Genomic DNA, 22,647 nt, shown 5'->3' on the forward strand with positions numbered 1-22,647 from the left:
AGCGATCAAATGACCAGCCAGCAAGATTTTCCCAGAAATTGTGTGGACATTTAAGGTGAACAATTTAAAGTTTGGATTATAAAATTTGCTCAGCACAGAAAGGTTAAACGTGCATCAAATGTTGCAAATGAATTTCCTGATACATTTTGCTGCTTTGCAGCACGACAGGCATTTTGAAATGTAATCTAAATAAGTAACGATTGCTTAAATAGTGAGCGAGGGCAGGATAGCCTAGCTTAGTGCTATGCACACTCACATTCTTCTTTTTTATGTACATAGTCGAGGCTCATGGAAACAGGACAAAAGGAATGGCAGAGAGGGGAGAAACACCAACAGCAGAGTTGAAGGCCAAGATTGAGGCAGACTTTGACAAATAATGGGTATGGGGAGGAATGGGAGGCAGGAGAGGGTGGACAAGATGGATAGAGAAGGAAATTTCAATCGCAGGAGGGAAAACTGGAAATTTGTAAGGAGGAGGGATTGGGGGGTGGAGAATAGTTGGGTTAACGAGGGTAGAAAAGATCATGGTTTTTGATTGGAGATGACCTGAGATGATGGTGAACAGCTGTCTTGAAGACCTGGAGGGAAGAACGAGATTGAAGAGGATGTGGAAGTTGGCTCCACATGTGAGAAAAAAGAGGAACAAATGAGCGGAGGTAAGCAGTGATCCTGAATTTTAGGAGTTTAACAGGAAGAGGGTTACTGATCGACCATGTGCATCCTGTAGAAACTGGAGGAGCGGACAAAACATGGAAAGAGAAGAGGGTGCAAGACCAGAAAGGAGGTGGTAGAAGGCAGAAACCACCAAGTTGTCTGCGATGGCGAAGTGATGGACCCATAGACTCAGCTTCATTGCGGGCAATTCCAATGATATTGAAGTTTATGCACATTTAACCTCTTTTCACCTTTGACCGGTCTAGTCTGTGTTCCAATCTTGACCTAGCCATACACTATCATCCTTGTGTTTCACAGGCAGGGGTGTTGCGTCAATATGTGCACAGTGCATCCATAGGATATCAATCCGAACAACCTGTTTTCTAACACGTGAGCAAGGTTGTTAGTGTGTTAAATATCCTACGGTGTCTTTCACAAAGAGTAAGCAAGTTATCACAAGTACCCTGAACAATTACAAATTCTGCCAAAACTGCAGGTCGTAAGTGGTCAACTATTCTCAGATATCCCTTGACAGCAGTGAAACTGCTTGCTGTCATTGTTATTGTTGTCTGTGCAGCAGCGAAGGCGACATACACTATCAACAAATTCAAGTTCCAAGGTTGTTCAGGTGTTACATGTGAATGGGCTGTCTTTGGCTAAGAAGGGTAACCATGATGATGATGATGATGAAGATGATGATGATGATGTTCCTTAACTTCCATTCTTTTAATAACCACATTTTAAATTTGTCCAGAGGCATGACAAATTTAATCAATTCTTGAATATAGACTATTAAAGAGAGTTGCCGTGTTTTATGACATTAAAATAATCGTTTCTTACCAATTGAGGCAGCACCTCCCTGTCTTGAAGCATCCATTTATGGACTGTTAGAGATGTGGTCTTTTTGGGGATGAGATCTGATTTTATTTCTTCCTTTCGAAACCCACCTTTAGTTTCACTCAAATTTCAACAAACATGGTAGGAATGCAGTACGAGTGGGGTGTAAGGGTTTTAAATGTCACTGATAGCCACTGGGTCATCAGGATATTAAAGGAGAACCCAAATGCTCAGACTACATAAACACCAAATTATCCCTTGATACCCCAAAAAATAGATGTCTTTTTGTCCGATTTATAAAGGAAGTAATTTTGCGATTAAAATTTTAAATCATCTTCTTCACGCTGAGCCGTGACGTCACACCAGGGAGTCGACCGCCATTTTGTACTTTCTACGGCAAATAATAAATAACTCGAACGGCAAATTTTCGATTTTCCACAAATATGCAGAGACGATGCGTCCTTTGTGGTTGTAGTAATACAAACCTAGATGGTTTCATGCTACAACAATGGCCGAAACACGCTAAGTTTGCCTAAAATTGGGCGAGGTTTGTCCGAAATACCCGAGTGTGGATCAGGCCGACAAATGTCCGCTTTTGTGCTCGGACTATGATACAGAGAACTATGATGAAACGGAGATGGCTCGATCTTGTGGTTGTCCGCCATGATTGAGAGGGGATGCCATCCCCACGGTTAAGTGGAAGAAACAGCCCCGTCTCTCGACTGTAACACCATCTCTACCCAGCTACCAGAACATGTACAAGGACGATTTGAACGGTGAATCAACCACCGTTGCCATTGCCCGGCAGTTACCATAAGAGCACCTGAAAATAATTATCTATGATCAACACAAATTTACACAAATCAAATGAACCACCATCGATTTATAGTGGAGAGAAAGTATGTGTATGTATCATCATCTACTCCTTCAAGAGGATTTGATCTCGGATGCTAAAACTTTCAGGGCCCCCCCCCTCTTCCCCTTTTCCACCTCCGCAATGCCCCATCAACTATCACTCCCACAATACAAACCACCATCGCACACCCCTCCTCTACCATCCCCCCACAATACCCACTACCAACCCATCCCCCTCCTCCACCATTCCCCCCACAATCCCTCATCAACCATCACTCCCACAATACCCAACACCATCCCATTCCCCACACAATCCCTCATCAACCATCACCCCCACAATACCCACCACCCCTTCCCCTACAATCATCACCCTACAACAACCAAAACTATCCCACATGCCCTCTCCTCCTGAGCACCACTACCCCTCCACTGGGGCAGGACATAGACATGGCACGACACAGCACCATACCATGAATACAACATGACACAACACGACACAGCAGGAATATAATGACACAACACGGCAAAGCAAGAATACAATGACACAACACAACACAGCAGGAATACAAGACGACACAACACGACACAGCAAGAATACAAAAAAACAACACGACACAGCAAGAATACAAAAAAACAACATGACACAGCAAGAATACAAGACGACACAACACGACACAGCAAGAATACAAGAGAAAACAACACGACACAGCAAGAATACAAGAGAAAACAACACGACACAGCAATAATACAAGACGACACAACACGACACAGCAAGAATACAAGATGACACAGCAAGACACAGCAAGACTACAAGAGAAAACAACACAACACAGCAAGAATACAAGAGAAAACAACACGACACAGCAAGAATACAAAAAAACAACATGACACAGTAAGAATACAAGACGACACAACACGACACAGCAAGAATACAAGACGACACAGCAATAATACAACAGAAAACAACACGACACAGCAATAATACAAGACGACACAGCAATAATACAACAGAAAACAACACGACACAGCAATAATACAAGATGACACAGCAATAATACAACAGAAAACAACACGACACAGCAATAATACAAGACGACACAGCAATAATACAAGAGAAAACAACACGACACAGCAATAATACAAGAGAAAACAACACGACACAGCAAGAATACAAGAGAAAACAACACGACACAGCAAGAATACAAGATGACACAACACGACACAGCAAGATTACAAAAACAACACGACACAGCAAGATTACAATAAGTCACAACACGACACAGCAAGAATACAATAAGTCACAACACGACACAGCAAGATTACAAAAACAACACGATACAGCAAGAATACAATAAGTCACAACACGACACAGAAGAGGGTTACTGATCAATGCAATAAGTTACCCGTAACATGCAAGACACCTGGTCAGCCTGCAACAGTGGGACAAATTTGTCACCAATTTTGTCCACAGTGTCCGAGTGTGCCTGGGCGGTGTTGGCTGTCGAGCAATGACGGGTATTTCTGCTTGAGTAATATAACTGATTTATCAATTAATGCAAAATCCCTCCCTTATGAACCGTCACTTGAACGGAAAAAAACACCAATCTGTCGTGAACATGTGACCAGCATTTTCTTCTTCACTGCTAACATTTCCATCTTCATTGTCGCCATCATCGTCTGAATCGTTACACAAGGTTCAAAATGATAAGGCTCCACAATCCCCCCCGAAAGCGTTTCCATCACCAATTTGGTCTCCAATACTTTCTTCAAAATCCCACTGATCAGATTCAACATACCGAGAACCTTCAGAGCTGTTAATGACGGAATCGGTGTCGGAATCCGAGCTCGAAATACACTTTTTCTCGATGTAAGCTGCCATTTGGATCAAGGTGGGTTGAATGTGTGATGCAACTGGTGAAATGGAACATCAACACTTGAGGGCTTTTTTTTTTCCACATTTTGTAATTTTTTTCCCCCCCTCAAATTAGACCGTGATTGATGGTTTTCAGAAACTTTTTTGTTGTTTTTTTTTGCATTTGGGTTCCCCTTAAACATTCACACAACCAGGTGGACACACTCGTACTGTACACAACTAAATAAATAGAACTCTCAACATGCCATTACCATCAAAAGAAAACAAAACAAATTGCACATTTGCCTGCCAAGCAAGCTTTGGTGCAGCTTTCCATTTGTCTGCTAACGCGACCCACGGTCGCACGTGTAGCATCAGCAACGTTTGCCAGTGGCCACCTCATCAGGGATAGAGCATGCGAGGAAAAAGCAGCAGAGCAGTCTCAGCCACAGCGGGGCCCCTGCCTCAGCAAGCGAAACAAACAGTTAACAAATTGCACAAAATTTCTCAACCGTTGTTATTTCATGTTCCACATTTCATTTTCACCACGACTCACCATTTCCACCTCCCTGCGGACTGGAAGCTTCACAAGCAAAGCCACGTTTTAACTCTTTCAATTGAGGTTGGTCCAAGTATGTTTGATGTGTTGATTCTTTTTCTTCTTCACTTATTTTTGAGGATTTTTGTTCTTTTTTTTCTTTTATCTCTTGTCATGAGATTTTACAATGATTGAACAATCAATGGTTGATTTATTTGTTGACGATAGTTTCAGGATGTGGACACATGAAATGTTGCGTGCGTGAGCGAGTGTGAGATTTATGTTCTCGCTAATATAAGAAAGTGTCCGTTTGTTTATTTGACTCCTATGCACTTCTGAACTGCTGGACAGAATGAGTGGAAAACTTGTGGTTGTACTGGGGATATGCCCGAGAATGTTTTGGACAATTTAAAAATAAATAAATAAATAAATAAATAAAATCTCCCCTGGGGTTGAGAGTGGGGGGGAGCACCCAAATTCTCTATGTAAATGTGTGTTGTATGTCTGGTGGGAGGGTAGATTACAAATCGTATGAAAATATGCCAATACTGGGGTAATTAACCTGTCCATAATTCAGGGGGAATTAACCCATCCACAGTTCTATTTGCAAGTAATGAGAGCGTGTCGTCAGTTGATATTTCCATATGTGGGTTTCAGAAGGTGGAACGGAGTTTGATGCTCTCAAACGTTTTGTTCCGACGGCTCTTTTCAGGATCGTCACCGAGCCCCAAACAGCTTCCAACTGTAGCTAGTTTATCGTTCTGAAATATTCCCAGGGATTGGTTTTAAGATCTCTTTGAGGTTCTTCTTCATCATTCCCATTGCCCCAATGACCACTGGTACAATTTTGGTGTTGTTCAGCTTCTGGGATATTTTCACTTCATTTTTGAAATCTTGGTATTTGGTAATTTTCTTGATTTCTGTGTTTAGGCCAAACTAACAGCTCAAATAGCAATGCCCTATTTTTTTTTGGACCTCAGTACTATATCCGGTCGCAATGCTTTGTTTTCTCTGTTCACGCTCAATGCGTTACATCCTTGTTTCATTGATCGCTTTTGGTTCAGTTTCCATGAGTTTTCTGAAACTGTGATGTTGAATTTTTTTTCAGATGTGCCAGCGGATTACTCTACATACTCCGTTGTGCCTTTGTGTGTGCAGCTGTTCTGACATGAGTTGTTCACGTCCCGAAAGGAGGTGACTCGTTCTTTCTGTTTCTACCTTATAGAAACCTACACCTCTCTGATTGACTCAGTCCTGCCATCCTCTTAAAGCCATTGGTGTTGTTTCCTTGATCTTGGGCATCTATTACGATTCATTCTCCCAGTTGAATGAACCTCTTCCTAGCCATGTGGCTGAGTGCGTGCATCTTATATTAGCATCAATTATCAAAAATATTTTCGATCAAACTTCCATAAACAATATTTCATTTAAATACAATCTGTAGTTTAAATGAGAAGCAAGTGATACAATACCACCATTACAATGATGCTTTTATTAGCCATGTGCTGGTTATTTTATGGTACTTGTGCATGTGTCATTCACTAGGTTATTCAGATTCTCAAAACATTTGCGTGGAATTCCCATGCTGTGTTTTTAATGATGCCACAGTAAGGTGTGGTGTCTCATGCTCTTCAACTTGTACACATGGGAGGTGGATGGGAAAATGAGACCACAAGGCATGTAGATCGAGCCTTACAGTGCCTTTTCGGGTGGCGGTAAAGAAATGAGATGTGAGACCAGAACAATGGTTGGAAAATTTAGAGGCCAATGCACAGAAACCCATAAGAAAAAGGGAAAGATGTTTTAAAGAAATGAAATGAGATAAAGTTGCATGCTTTTAAAGTGGCATTTATACATACATATCATTATTTACACTGAGATGGAGGCCCATGGAAGAGATCAATGATGTGCTAAGGCTGTTACTTGTGATGTTGGTTTTGCATCCACCCATCTTCACAGCTAAGAACACCAAGCACTTAAATACTACACTGTATTCTTTGCTCCTGTCAGTTTAATATGAAATTGTCATCAAACCTAATTAACTCTGAAAAAAAAGTACCTGTAGACCTGTTCATTTATGATTTATTGATCCAGGTAATTGTATACTACTACTACTAGTACTTTTCTTACTCGTCTAAAGACCATTTTCCTGTATTAGGGGGTTTGGTTGGCTGACGGCCCCTCTCCGATTAATGCTGTCAAAAGCATCATCCTCCATTATTCCCAACAACTTGATGTCTCTACCAATCACATTCTTGCATTCTGTGCTTTTACTGCAGAGGATATGCAGGTTTGTTATTATTTCCGACTATTTTCTCAAATTGTGAGTTGAACAGGTGACTGAAGTCGGGGATCGCATGATAGGGGAACAGAAAACGTTCCATATTCCACTGTTTTCACATGGGAATGTCCGTTTGATTTTATGAGTGGGAGGAGGGTGAGAGTAAATATGGGACAACTTTGGAAGGGGGAGGTGTGGTCATGGGGGGGGGGTTGAAGGCTTGATTGTGAGGAGGGGATTGATGCATTAGTGTTGGGATGGGAAGAGTAACCACTTGGGGTTGGGGTGTGGGGGGGGAGCAAAAATATGGGGCAATATGGAGGGGCGGCTGAGGCTTTCGTGTGTGTGTGTGTGTATGTGTGTGTGTGTGTGTGTGTGTGTGTGTGTGTGTTACTGGGGGGTAGGGGAGGTGACACAATCACCCTGCAGGTAACGTGCTCGTACATTTGAAACTACCAGCCACTGTACCCAAACTTCCCTAAACTCAGCTGCATTTCCGATGACATCATCTTTTGCAAGACACACACTAAATATATGATCCTACTCCTTTATCTCGAGTCACACAGGGCCATTCCCTACCCTCCTTCCTTTCTCCTTCTTCACCACTCACCATTAGTTTAATTTTATCTAACTTTACCATCAATCCCTGACACTTGATTGCTTCCTTCCAAATATGAAACATCTCCTTCGATTCTAATTCTGATTTTGCTGTTAAGACTCAGTTATCTGCAGACCATAGTTCCCATGGAACTCCTACTCTCACCCCTTTTTTAAAGCTCTTCTCAAACTAGTACAAAAATCAAGAGGCTCAACGCTGATCCCTCGTGTAAACCTACTTTCACTTAAAATGACTGAACATCCTCCACTAATTCTTAGTGATGTTCTTGACCCCTTATACATTGACACAACTACCCTCACAAAATCCTATATTACTCTCAATCTCCTTAGTGCCCATTCCACAACTACCCTTGGTACTCCATCGTACGCCTTCTCAAGAACTGGGAATTACATAGAGGAAGGAAATAATTAATTTGCCCAAATTTTTTTTCCACTTGATATTGAAGTAACTACAGCCGACTCGCATGACTCAGCATTCGAAGCACAGATATTACAGACACTTTGCTGCAAAGATCTTTCAGGATGAAATCGATTATCGTAGTTTATAGTAATCATGGTCCTTTAAGTATCAATGATTGCAATATTTATGAATTAATTGTTGCCCCTCAGCCAGTAAAAGACATTTGCCAAGTTACTCGCTGCTTGCATGCTACAAGTTTAGTTTCATTTTCTACAATGCATATATACAAATAACCATTTGCTATTCTTTTTCTTGCGTATGGCAGCTTGGCTGCCGGGTAGCTATCATTTTGTTGGGACACGACGATGCCGCTGATGCTGTGCTCCTATTACCAGTACACAGGTGCTCATTTCACCAACCTCGGAACGATGACAGGCTGAGTCAACCCCACTTGATGTTAATTCAGTGGCGAACGGAGCTCAAATTCAGGACCCTAAGATCCCAAGCCACCTATCCTAACCACTAAGCCAATACCAGGCTTAGCCATTTTTCTATTAGAGACAGAGACAAACTTGAAGGGCACTCGGTTGAGCGCATACCTCCACCACGTAATACCTGATCCAGTAGAACATATCGGGCCCAATACCTTTTTGAAATATCATGCTACACAGTACTATATCGTTTTTGGCCCGATCTCTCAATGGTGAAGAATCACATGAAAAATCAAATAATTCTCGTTTCCAGATCCGGATCCAGATCTTCACCAAAACTGAATAAATTGTTCCTTGCCGCACATCCAACATATCCACCAAGTTTCATCCTAATCTGCCAACAACTTTTTGAGATGTCGTGCTATATATCGTTTTTGGCCCTATCTCTCAATGATGAAGAATCACTTCAAAAACTCTAGTAGTCAGATCCGGATCCGGATCCGGATCTTTACCAAAATCTAATGAGTTAGTCCTAGTCACACATCCAACCTGTCCACAATATTTCATCTGGATCCGTCCACAACCTTTTGAGATGTCCTGTACACAAATAAACAAACGAACAGACAAACAGACAGAAAGGGGTGAAAATACATCCTCCTTCACCTTCGGTAGCAGAGGTGACAAGAGACATGCCTTCTGTCTCCTTTATGCATGACAGCAAGTACAGCTTATCATTTCCACGCTGCACTAAAAATGGGACCTAAAAAGGCAAATTTATTGTGCAAACTCAAGGGGGAGCACTCGGAAGAGTGAAAAACCTCCGCCGCCAATACTGCTGGGTCACTTAAGTGAACCTGATATCCTATTCATTGTAGGTCAAAACGGATCAGACTCTACTGAACCACGATTGAATAAACTAAACTAGATCGACGCGCATGTAGAAATGCCAAAAAAAAATCAAAATTTTTTGGAAAAAAAAGGTGCAAATTTTCTGTTTTTTTTTTTTCTCGAACAAATTTTTTTTGGGGGGGGGGGTTGGAAATCACTTAAAACATGTATAAATGCAAAAAGAAAAATTCAAATATTTTTTCAAAATGGCCGCCATAACGGCCATACTAGACTTTAGGCCAGGTCCAAAATCTAATGGCATGATCCTTGGACCATACCAAATCCCCCCACCAAGTTTCGTCGAAATCCGTCCAGGAGTTTTTCCGTAATACTGTTCACAAACAAACAAACAAACAGACAGGGGTGAAAACAGTAACCTCCGTCCATCTTCGATGGCGGAGGTTAACAACAATAATTCAGCCTATCCAGCCGGCTGTCATGTATCTCTTTAATTTGTTGGTATTCTAGGACTGTGGTGCTTGCATGTGTTTTGGTTTAGCCATTGTGCTATGTATCTATTACTGGCTCATATGACTTTGTGTTTGTAGCACACTATTATTTTATATATATATATATATGTATATATATATATATATATATATATATATATATATATATATATATATATATATATATATATATATATATATATATATATATATATCTCGATATACACACACAATGTCAAGGCTCGTATAAGAGCGAACACACTGAATGTATAACAAGGAGAGTGGGAGACAAGAGGGGTGGGAGAAGGAAGCACAAAACATGGGGGAATAGACACATGAGGAGATCATTCTGTGGAAGGGAGAGGGATGGGGCAGGGTGACCTTGGTAAACAAGATGGTCATGACAGGGACTTTCAGGAAAGAAAGCAGGGAATATGAAGCGGGTGGGTTAACGGGGGTAGACAAGATCGTGGTTTTGGATGGGGGAAGATAAGAGATGGTGGTGAACGGCTATTTTGAAGACCTGGAGGGAAGAGTGGGATTGAAGAGTGTGTGGGAATTTGTTCCAAAGCCGGGGAAAAAGAGGAATGAAAGAATGAAGGTGAGCAGTGATTCTTGATTTTGATAGTTTAATCAGAAGGGGGTTGCTGGCGGCCCTTGAGCACCAGGTGGAAATATGAGGGGGGGGGGACAGGTAGCAGAGCAGGTGGTGCGAGGTCGGAGAGGAGATGGTAGAAGACAGAAAGACCACTGACCTGCCTGTGGTGAGAGAGTGAGAGACCCAAAGACTCAGCCTCACCGTGGGAAATACCAATGATCCTAAATGGCATGGTTTCCACAGAGTGAAGCTGAGAAAGGTGAGAGGAGGGAGCACTAGCCCAGAGGAGAGAGCAGTACTCCAACAGGCTGTGGATGAAAGCTTTGTACGTGGTCAGGAGCTCAGGTGTGCCAAAGAAGGACTTTGCACGACGGAGGATGCCCAATCGGCGACTTGCTTTGGAGGCCAGGTTGGAAATGTGGCTTTACCAGGAAAGATCAAGGCAGATGGTGAGGCCCAGAAGTTTGAATGAAAGGACTTCTTCAAGAGGATTGCTGAGAATATGGGGGTTGGGGGGGGGAGGAGGGGTTCCAGATGGTCCTTTCGGAGATACAAAGTGAAAGTGTGAGATTTGTCCGGATTGAAAGACATGTTCCACGTGTTGGACCATTTTGTGATTTTATCCAGATCTGCAGTGAGCAAAGAAGCTGCTGCTTGCCGGTCTGAGGGATGACAGATGGTACGGCAGAGGGTGGAGACATCAGCAAAGAGATATAGAGGATTTTCCTGAGAGTCCGAGAGATCATTGATGAAAACCAGAAAAAGATCAGGGCCCAGAACGCTGCCTTGAGGAACTCCAGCCTGCACAGGAAAAGGGGATGAGAATTCCAATAAGGGCCACACGTTGACTGCGAAAGGAGAGGAAGTCTGCGAGCCATGGGTGGAGATGGCCTTGGATACCATGGGAAGAGAGTTTGGTGAGCAGGGCAGGGTGCCAGACCGTGTCGAAGAGTGCAACTCCGCCACCAGGACAAGGCTTAGGTCTGTCATCCTGGAAGAGGGAGTAACCAGGGAGAGATAGTCGGGAGTCAGAGACGTTCTGAAGGAGGAAAGTTTCTGCAAAACAACAGATTATGTCTGGTTTGTCAGTGGCAACCTGTATGGAAAGATGTCAGGTTTGAGCGAAGGCCCCGGATGTTTGAGGTCCTCATTGTTGAGGAAGACGCAGGGGAGTGCAGGGGGAAGGGAGGAGGGGGGGGAGTAGTGAAAGATGTTTGCAGTGTGTGGGGGATTACAGAAGAGGAGTAGAAAAGGCTCGGTGGTGATAGGATGAGGCACAGTGAGGAGTAATAAGAGAGGTGGCAGAGGGCAGTTGAAGAGTGTTGGAGGTGGAGAGATGAGATGGAAGAGAGAGGGCAGGGGAAGGAGGCAGCTTTGTGGATGTGAGGGTGGGGGGTGACTTTGAGAAGGTGAAGTGAGGAGGGAGATGTGAGGGAGGGGTGTTTGAGAAGGTGTGAGGGAAGCTTTGAGAGGGAGGGGAGACTATGAGAGCAGGCATGGCCAAGGAGCAATAGGGCGATGGGAGAGGTCAGGCGATGGGAGGAATGAGACTTGGCAGTGGTATGGTGAAGAAGGGAGCGGACAGGGGGAGGTACAATATTTCAGTGGTTGGGAAAGGGGGGAGGTTTCAGAGGAAAGAAAGAGCATGTTTGAAATGTTGATGAGTGTACGGATGGAAAGTCAGAGATGCGATTAAAGACATGACGTGAGGGATGCAATGAAGGTGAATTAAGAGAATGGAGAAAAGAAGCGTTGTAATAGTGGGACGTTTTCGACACGGGATGAAGGAAAGGTCGAAATGAAGTCTGCCAAAGAAGAAGAAGAAGAAGAAGAAGAAGAAGAAGAAGAAGAAGAAAAGAGTTGTAAATTATGATACAATTCCGAACCACACATGTGAAAGAGGAAACTGAAACATTTTAAGACTGTTTTTTTTTATTTTGATAATTGTGAATGTGTAGGGTGAATGTGGGGTCAGCAAAAGTAGGAGGAAGATGGTAGATCGGTAAAATAAGGAGGAAGAAGAGTCGGTGCAGGAAGTCACATGGTTATGTGGGGGGAAAGCTGAGGAGGAAAAGGTTTTTTGTTGTATTTTTTCAAAATATTTCAAGACACGAGGGTTATAGTTGAGAGGGATAGAAAGAGGGTGGAGGGAAAAGTGGAGAAAATAAAAACTGATGGTAAAAAGGAGAAGATACAAATATACACGATCGTGCACACAAACGGGAAGAAGGGTAGGCCTCAAGGAAACCCGAAATGAAAATACAACGAAAACTCAACAATTAGCACAAGTTTTAACACAACACCGAACCAGGAACACACACTAAACACAGAGATAACAAAATGGCAGTAAAAACGACCAGAAAACTTATCTTTGAGGAAGTCGGCAGACCTTGAAGAAGAACCGTCACCGTCGCTCAAGAACCGGAACCGGAAGCCGATGAGATCTATTTTACATAATTGCAGATGAACAGCCAGCTTAAAATCTCCCCCAAAGGACCAGGTGTTTCATGTTGCAGCGCTCGATGTTTGCACAGCAACCGGAGTCGCAGTTTTAGTCGGATTCGAGTACGAGAGTAAACTCGGGACCACAAATCCTTGCAGTGATATCCTGAGCTACCCTGAACAGATATCAATGAAAACTCTCCCTTATTGAAAAGATTCAGCATAATAAATGCCACTTTAAAAGCATAGCAAGCCTTGTTATGAATGGAAATGAAAACGTGCACAATGTAGGTATTTTATGTAGTCTGTAAATCCCTTTTTCTTAAGGGTCAGTGTGGCCCATGCAAGGACAATTTACCTGCCTTGACAAGTACTGGCAAGGGGGGCCCACAGGGTTGAGACGGTACGCCTTGCAGTAGGGGCATGTTGAGGCGTGATGCTGCAGAACCATGGCGTCTCCCATCCCAACTGCAGCCTCTTGCCAGCCGTGAGAATAGATCGGCATGTGCCGCTCTGTCTCTGCGTATGCTCTGTGGCTGCTGGTTGCTGCCCCACCAATGAAGGCTGATGTGCTGGCAGAGGCGAGTGTCTCTCCAGTCATGCTCTCACCCTTGACTGGGTAAGATAAGGTTGTGACCGGGACCAGGCCTAACGAAGGTGTGCAGGCCTCAGCGCCGGTCGTACCTTGGTGGTGCATTTGCTGATGATGCTGCTGCTGCTGCTGCTGATGGTGATGATGCTGAAGATGGTGGTGGTGTTGCCTGTTGTGGTGATGTCCATAGCTTTGGTCATGTGTTGTTGAATGTAAATTTGAAGCTCCCTGCATGGCAGTCCCAGCTCCGGCACCGAGGCCAGCCACACAAGTGGAAGCACAAGGTTCCACTTGGGAAGAGTGTGAAATGGGCTGTAAACAGGTCTACACAGGTGGAGAAGGCAAAACAACATTGTTATCCTGGCCTCGGATGGAACAAAATGAGCAGTAGAGGAGCACATACTGACAATTAAGATGCTTGTGCTGTATTTACAAGAAAAAGAACAAACATTTTAAGAAAACAAATTTTTTTCCTTGTTTCTGCAATTTTTTTAAACTAATAAAAGATTTAATGTTTTATATATTTTGTTATTTTGGAATGAATTAAATCCATCTGTGTTATTAAATTTGGTTTATGATACATTCTACCCCTGCTCCCCCCCCCCCCCAGTTTATCATTCTATAGTAGTTTATAAGCCTGTCATTGTACACATTTAAATGTGTGGCCATTTTCTCCCCCATATCATCCCTCTATATGGAGGATGACCATACTCCATGATATCTGTTAGTCATTTCAATAAATTTCCAAGAACTTTGATTTGTTCAAGGTGTGTAGTTAGGGTAGTGTGCGATACGAAGTCGTGCTTATGGAGGAATTGTGCAACCTCAAAATGCCATTATCCCTCCACGACTGACTCAATTTAGGATTTCTTTTGAATGTCATCTTGTTTACATTGTAACCTCATCACATGATGTTATCCAACCTACATAGACCATAGAAATATTTACATTGCAACAAGAAACAGTGTTATGAATATGGTGATGTGGATATGTCTCTGAGTGCTAATGTCATGGTAAGAACTCCATTGCAGTAAAATTTAATGGAAAAGAGCAGCATTGCTCGAGCATATCCTCATACCTGATCCTCCTCTCCGCACTCCTTGTTATAGTGTTGAATGTCCCCTTTGGTGTACTTATCCATGTGGCAAAGTTTCTGCCCTCCAGCAGCCTTCTTATTCTTCTTCTTCATTTTTGATGCTAACAGTCCTAGGAGTAGTGCTGTCAATGGAAGATAAGAGAATAGCTTGTGATAGGTCAGTTGTTTCTTGTTGCTCCCATAATTGTTAAATATCGAAGAAGGTGATTGATTGGCAAGTTGGAATGAATAATAAATTGGAAAGAGATAACAGGTAGACAATGATTTGTAAAGAAACCAAGTTGTGGGAGAGGACCATTTGGCCCATCAAGTCTGTGTCATATCTATACCCTGGCCGATATGGACAGCAGCAAAATATCATGATATCAAGATTAATTTTATTCCTCAGAGCGCAAGATATCAGAGCATCTCGCTGCCGTCCACCTCAGATGGACAGAGCAATATTGTAATTCATCCTGACAATTCATCCTAAATCGGAAGTGGAACGTCAGGGCATTGTGCATGAAAACCATAGATTCTTATATTTCTGGTAGTCTGGGCCGATACATCTACTGCCTGTTCAATCGTCACCAATACCGTTCCCACAATCTGCTGACAATAGATTGTGCAATGCCCAATAACGTCCATGCAATAAAAGCTTGCCAAGTGTCCATTTTCAACATGGTGTCCGCTCACGCGTGATCATCTCCGAAGAGTCTCCTTTACCCAACCATTTAAAGTTGTGGCGACATCAGGCTGAAGCTAACAATCTGGTTAAACGAGTTAAACACAAAATGTAGATGTTTACCAATCTGCACAAAGCAGTTATTTCGCACAGGAAAACAATAAATCTGTCTTGGATGCATTCATTTGACTGTCTTGGACCAAGTGCATCAACTGTGTTCAACAAAATGACTTTGTAACAAGGACAATACATTAATTGATTTGAATCGGGCACGAAAAGCAATTATTTGATAAAAACTAGATGGTATTCATAGAATACTTACCCTGCGCAGTTTTAAGAAGGACAAGGACTTGGTGCAAGCCAACTCTTCTGTTTTTTGAAGGTTTTTTTTCTTCTTTGATCCAATATGGTACCAGACCAGTGACCGATGTTACTTTTATCAAACTATATTTCCCATTGGTAGTTGATCAATTAGTTAAAGTTTTGCATTGATCGGTTAGCGGTTTCAATAATTGCAGATAAATTTTTTTTCATACTGACCGGATCAAGCGTTGCACTTGTGGAATTGTGACGTCATAATGAAGGCAACAATGATATTATCATTAACACATCTTATTCTCCATGGGGAGTACACTTCACAATGAGCCATGTTTGAATTTTTTTCCATGGAGCGGTTTCGGAGATATGGAGGTGCAAACATTTTTGGTTTTTCCAAGATGGTGCCTGTACCACATGATCTATGACATTATAATTATCATTATCAATTGCTCCAGGAGGCGGCGCACCTATGATCAAAATTTCCAGTCAATCGGACCAACAATTGCAGAGAATTTTTTTTCATACTGACCGGTTCAAGCATTGCACATGTCGAATTATAGTCTTAATGAAGGCACCAATGAAATCATCATTAACATATCTTATTCCACATGGGGAGTACATTACAATGAGCCATGTTTCAATCGCTTCCATGGAGTGGTTTTGGAAGTATAGAGGCGAAAAGTTTTTTTTTCCCAAGATGGCGCCTGTACCACGTGATATATGATGTCATAATTATCATTTAAAAATTCTACAGGAGGAGGTGCTCCAATGGTGAAAATTGTCCATTTGACCAACAATTGCAGAGAATTTTTTTTTCCATACTGACCGGATCAAGCGTTGCTCATGTCGAATTATGATGTCATAATGAAGGCCCTGATAACATCATCATTAACAAGTCTTATTCCCCATGGGGAGTACTGGGCAATGAGCCATGTGTAATTGTTTTTTTTCCATGGAGTGGTTTCAGAGATAGAAAAGTGCTAAATTTTTCGGTTTTTTCCAAGATGTCGCCAGCACCACATGACGGATGACATCATTATGATTAAATTCTAAAGGAGAAGGAAAATTTAGTGTCAATCGAACCAACAGTTGCAAAGAATTTTTTTTCATACTGACCGGATCAAGCATTGAACTTGTAAAATTATGACGAAATAATGAAAGGCACCAATGACGTCATCATTAACATGTCTTATTCTGCCTGGTGAGTACTTGACAATGAGCCATGTTTCAAGTTTTTACATGGAGCGGTTTCAAAGATGTGGAGGTGCAAAATTTTTAGGTTTTTCCAAGATGGCGCCTGTACCACGTGACCAATGACGTCATAATTATCATAAATCGCTCCAGGAGGAGGCACACCTATGGTCAAAATTTCATATCAATTGGACCAACAGTTAAAAAGAATTTTTTTTTCATTACTCATCAAATCAAGCGTTGTGTTTGTCGAATTATGACGTCATAATGAAGAAAGCGATGACATCATCATTAACAAAACTTAATCCCCATGGGGAGTACTTGACAATGAGCCATGTGTAAATATTTTCCACGGAGTGGTTTCAGAGATATAGAGGTGCAAATTTTTTTGGGTTTTTCCAAGATGGTGCCTGTACCACATGATCTATGACATAATTATCATTATCAATTCCAACAGGAGGAGGCACACCTATTTGGAAAATTTTGTGTCAATCAGACCAACAGTTGCTAAGAAAATGAATTTTTACAATGCAGACACGTACATACACACATACGGACGGCACAGGTCGGTACGGCACACGGACGTGACCAATCGCTTAACCCCGCTTTTCACTTCGCGAGCTCAGGGTAATTATTTGAGAATTTTTAAAAATGAAAGACAGATGCTTAACCTTCGTAATCAGTATTTGGAGAAGGCCAATTAATGGGAATCCACCAATGTGCAAGGTCCATTGTAGGATTGGAAACATGGGCATTGTTGGCCAGATGTACTTTACTTCTGTGATTTTATTTATTTATTTTGTGAGAAAAATGTTTGTCTTGAATGCAACAGGAAGTCAAAACACTATTTCTTGCAAAAATTTTTTTAAATCTTGACTGTGAAGTGAAACTGCAGATATGTTTGAGTGTAGTTTGAATGTAGTTTCCAGCTGATGTTGCACATTTTCCCCAGTCTTGAGTGAATTGCCTGATTACAATGTAAGAGAAGTTTTTTTTTTTCTGGCTCTGAAACTCATTGAAAAGAGAAAAATCTTTACAGTTATATTGATGCATCATTGCTGACCTATAATACACGGCATCAATTAAACTATTTCTAAATACGACTTGAACGGCACTCTGTGGAGTGCAAACCTCCGCCAGGCTGAACAGTTACGTTTTGCATCCCACTGATAGACCAGATCTTCATTCAGACCTGAACCACAATCTACTTGGCTTGTTATTCTCACTGAACCAACTCATCCACCAAGATTTATGATAATTTGGAAATCAATTTAAAATGAAAAGCTGAAATGTTTTGCGTCGATAAGTATTCAACCCCTTTGCTATGACACTCCAAATTGAGTTCAGGTGCATCCAGTTTCCTTTGATCATCCTTGAGATGTCTCGACAACTTGATTGGAGTCCAACTGTGGCCAATTCAATTGATCGGACATGATTTAGAAAGAAACACACCTTTCTATGTAGGGTCCTGCAGTTGACGGTGCATGTCAGAGCATAAAGTCTACCATGAAGGCCAAGGAACTGTATGTAGAACTCCGAGATAGAAATGTGAGGAGGCCTTGATCTGGGGAAGGGTAGAAAATCATTTCTAGAGTGTTGAAAGTTCCCAAGAGCACAATGAGCTCCATCATTAGGAAATTCACAGAATATGGAACTACCCAGACTCTTCGTCGAGCTGGCCTTCTGACCAAACTGAGCAACTGAGCAAGAAGGACCTTGGTCAGGGTGATTAAGACCCCAATGACCACTCTGACAAAACTAGAGTTCCTTGATTGAGATAGAAGTATCTGCCGGAAGGACAACGATCTCCACAGTACTTCACAAATCTAGGTTTTATGGGAGAGTGACCAGACGGAAGCCACACCTGAGAAAAAGGCACATGACAGCATGCCTGGAGTTTGCAAAAAGTCATGGGAAAGACTCTAAGACTATGAGGCAAAAAAGTCTGTGGTCTGATGAGATGAAAATTGAACTCGTTGGCATGAATGCAAAGCGCTATGTCTGACGGAAACTGAGCACAGCTCATAACTCATTTGACACTATCCGTACCATGAAACATGGTGGTGGCAGCATCATGCTATGGGGATGCTTTTCAGTGGCAGGGACTGGGAGACTTGTAATGATAGAGGGAACAATGAATGGAGCCAAATACTGGTAAATCCTTGAGGAGAACCTGATTCAAAGTGCAAAAGACCTCAGACTGCGGCAAAGATTTATGTTCCAACAGGACAATAATCCCAAGCATTCAGCAAAAGCAACACTGGAATGGCTTCAGAACAAGAACGTGAAAGTCCTTGAGTGGCCCAGCCAAAGCCCAGACTTGAATCCCATTGAGAATCTGTGGAAAGACCTGAAGATTGCTGTCCACTGACACTCCCCATCCAACTTGAGAGAGCTTGACCAAATCTGCAAGGAACAATGGGAGAAAATCCCCAAATCCAGATGTGAAAAGCTGATGGACATACCCAAGAGGACTCGAAGCTGTAATCACTGACAAAGGCAATTCTACCATGTATTGTCTCAGGCAGTTGAATGTTCTTATGTTTGACGCAAGACATTTCAGCTTTTAATTTTAGATTAATTTCTAAAAAAAAATTCTAAAAACATGTTTTCACTTTGTCATTATGGGGTATTTTGTGTAGATCAGTGACAAATTTTTTTAATTTAATCCATTTTAAATTGAGGCTGTAACACAACAAAATGTGACAAAAGTCAAGGGGTGTGAATACTTTCTGAAGGCACTATACATGTGTACCTATGGGACCCACTCTATGAGCTTATTTCAGATAAATATCCAAAATATAGGATTTGTTCCCCTTGCTTAGCATGAAACGCGTCACGTCAGTCTTGACCCAGCCTGGAGAGTTTCTGTTTCGTCCAGACTGGCATAGGTTTACGTTTCTTTCCATTTCAATGTTGTTAGCAATATTGGAATATTGTCGAATTATACAAATCGACTAACGAGACATCTTCCTACATTTTCCTAACTAAGTACAGGTGTGTGTAAATATTGTTTCTTAACTTTAAGGGCAGGTTGGCCTTCAATTTACAACCTTCGAGAAGAATGGCTCAACAATGTGCAGCAAATCATTACTCCAAGATGGCTTCAATCAGGGGTGATTTTAAATTGCTCACGCAAGAGGAAACGAGAACAGCACGCGGTAGAGCGCATACCTCCACCAGGCTGAACAGTTTACGTTTTGTATCCCATTTATGGGCCGGATCTGCATCGGGACCCGAACCAAAATCGAATTACCTTGTTATTGTCACCTAACCAACTCATCCACCTAGTTTTGTCATAACTCGTCCACTACCTTTTGAAATATCATGCTGTATATCGTTTTTGGACCCATCTCTCAATGGTGAAGAATCACTTGTAAAAATTCTCCTATCTGGATTTGAATATTCACCAAAATCAACTCAATTACTCCTTAAGCCTGGTGTTGGCTTAGTGGTTAGGGTGGCTGGCTTGGGATCTTACGGTCCTGAGTTTGAGCCCCACTGGCTGCTGAATTAACACCAGGTGGGGTTGACTCAACCTGTCATCTTTTCGAGGTTGGTTAAATGAGTTCTGGAATAGGAGCACAGTATCAACGACATAGTTGTGCCCCAACAAAATGACAGCTACCTCACAGCCAAGCTTGCATAAGCAAGCAAGAAGAAGAATTTGTCCTTCTCACACATCCAACCTGTCCACCAACAAATCCATCCATAACTCTTTGAGATATCATTATATATATATATATATATATATATATATATATATATATATATATATATATATATATATATATATATATATATATATATATATAATTATATAAGATTAAAATCACTCAATGGTGAAGAATCACTTTAAAAATCTCGAATCCAGATCCGGATCGACACCAAAATCAAATCTATTCATCCTTGACACACACACACTGTACCTGTCAACCAAATTTCGTCTGAATCCGTCCATAACCTTTCGAGACATCCTACTCACAGACAAACAAACAGACAGGAATGAAAACATAACCTCCATCCACCTTCAGTGGCAGAGTTAAGAGCTGTAAATGTATTCACCGTCTAAAGTGCTGGTCAATGTACGTGTGAATTACCTAATGGCACAAGGATGAGGGAGAGAATAATTGCAGCCAAAGCTCCAGGACTGAGGCCGTAGGTTGCTGCAGCCTTGTCGATGCAGCTTCGTTCTTCATGACACTCGCATACCATGAGATGCAGAAAATGCGTCTCTCCGAGGCCCTTTGCATCCTTAACGTTCACAGCCACCTTTTGAGAGTCCGAATATACGTGGTCTTGCACAAGGGTCAGAATCGCCGAGTGCTCTAGAGTTGAAAAAGTGCAAAGGAGGGAACAGGTCAAACTTTGGGGGGGGGGGAGATTTGAAGACAAAAGTTGTAGTTGCAATTAGTTACAGATTTTTTTTATTGACGTTTAATGCAAGATTTCATTTTGTTATGCCATCTTTATTTTTCTTAAATATAGCATTTCATCATGAGAAGGATCGTTCATAAGATTGCTGAATGATGTTTTAACCCTTTGAACCCTGTGCTCCTTGGACTTTCGGCTCCCCCACCCTGGGCTCCCTGGAGAAAAATCCGGCCGCTCGGATATATGGAAGTTTGAATAGTGGCTGGTAAACCGGCCGCTTGGGTATATGGAGGTTTGAATAGTGGCTGGTAAACCGGCCGCTTGGGTATATGGAGGTTTGAATAGTGGCTGCTAAACCAGCCGCTCGGATATATGGAGGTTTGAATAGTGGCTGGTAAACCGGCCGCTCGGATATATGGAAGTTTGAATAGTGGCTGGTAAACCGGCCGCTTGGGTATATGGAGGTTTGAATAGTGGCTGGTAAACCGGCCGCTTGGGTATATGGAGGTTTGAATAGTGGCTGCTAAACCAGCCGCTCGGATATATGGAAGTTTGAATAGTGGCTGGTAAACCGGCCGCTTGGGTATATGGAGGTTTGAATAGTGGCTGGTAAACCGGCCGCTTGGGTATATGGAGGTTTGAATAGTGGCTGGTAAACCGGCCGCTTGGGTATATGGAGGTTTGAATAGTGGCTGGTAAACCGGCCGCTTGGGTATATGGAGGTTTGAATAGTGGCTAGTAAACCGGCCGCTTGGGTATATGGAGGTTTGAATAGTGGCTGGTAAACCGGCCGCTTGGGTATATGGAGGTTTGAATAGTGGCTGGTAAACCGGCCGCTTGGGTATATGGAGGTTTGAATAGTGGCTGGTAAACCGGCCGCTTGGGTATATGGAGGTTTGAATAGTGGCTGGTAAACCGGCCGCTTGGGTATATGGAGGTTTGAATAGTGGCTGGTAAACCGGCCGCTTGGGTATATGGAGGTTTGAATAGTGGCTGGTAAACCGGCCGCTTGGGTATATGGAGGTTTGAATAGTGGCTGGTAAACCGGCCGCTTGGGTATATGGAGGTTTGAATAGTGGCTGGTAAACCGGCCGCTTGGGTATATGGAGGTTTGAATAGTGGCTGGTAAACCGGCCGCTTGGGTATATGGAGGTTTGAATAGTGGCTGGTAAACCGGCCGCTTGGGTATATGGAGGTTTGAATAGTGGCTGGTAAACCGGCCGCTTGGGTATATGGAGGTTTGAATAGTGGCTGGTAAACCGGCCGCTTGGGTATATGGAGGTTTGAATAGTGGCTGGTAAACCGGCCGCTTGGGTATATGGAGGTTTGAATAGTGGCTGGTAAACCGGCCGCTTGGGTATATGGAGGTTTGAATAGCAGCTGGTAAACCGGCCACTCATGTAAATGGAGGTTTGAATAGTGGCTGGTAAACCGGCCACTTGTGTATATGGAGGTTTGAATAGTGGCTGGTAAACCAGCCGCTTGGGTATATGGAGGTTTGAATAGTGGCTGGTAAACCGGCCACTCATGTAAATGGAGGTTTGAATAGTGGCTGGTAAACCGGCCACT

General features: G+C 42.4%; 1 protein-coding gene across 1 annotated transcript in view; it reads right to left on the reverse strand.

Moving 5' to 3' along the window:
• Positions 1–10,094: 10,094 nt before the first annotated feature.
• Positions 10,095–22,647, reverse strand: part of LOC147018367 (cadherin-2-like) — a 54,430-nt gene continuing 41,877 nt past the window's right edge. The window contains exons 15-17 of the mRNA XM_085897948.1: positions 20,805–21,032; positions 14,514–14,653; positions 10,095–13,759 (exon numbers count right to left, since the gene is read on the reverse strand). Coding sequence (XP_085754074.1) covers positions 13,166–13,759; positions 14,514–14,653; positions 20,805–21,032 — 962 coding nt within the window. The 3' untranslated portion in view covers positions 10,095–13,165. The remainder of the gene's footprint in view (positions 13,760–14,513; positions 14,654–20,804; positions 21,033–22,647) is intronic.

This window comes from Eptatretus burgeri, chromosome 10, assembly GCF_056783735.1.
Source record: "Eptatretus burgeri isolate ZD-2024b chromosome 10, Ebu_testis_v1, whole genome shotgun sequence".
Taxonomy (NCBI): domain Eukaryota; kingdom Metazoa; phylum Chordata; class Myxini; order Myxiniformes; family Myxinidae; genus Eptatretus; species Eptatretus burgeri.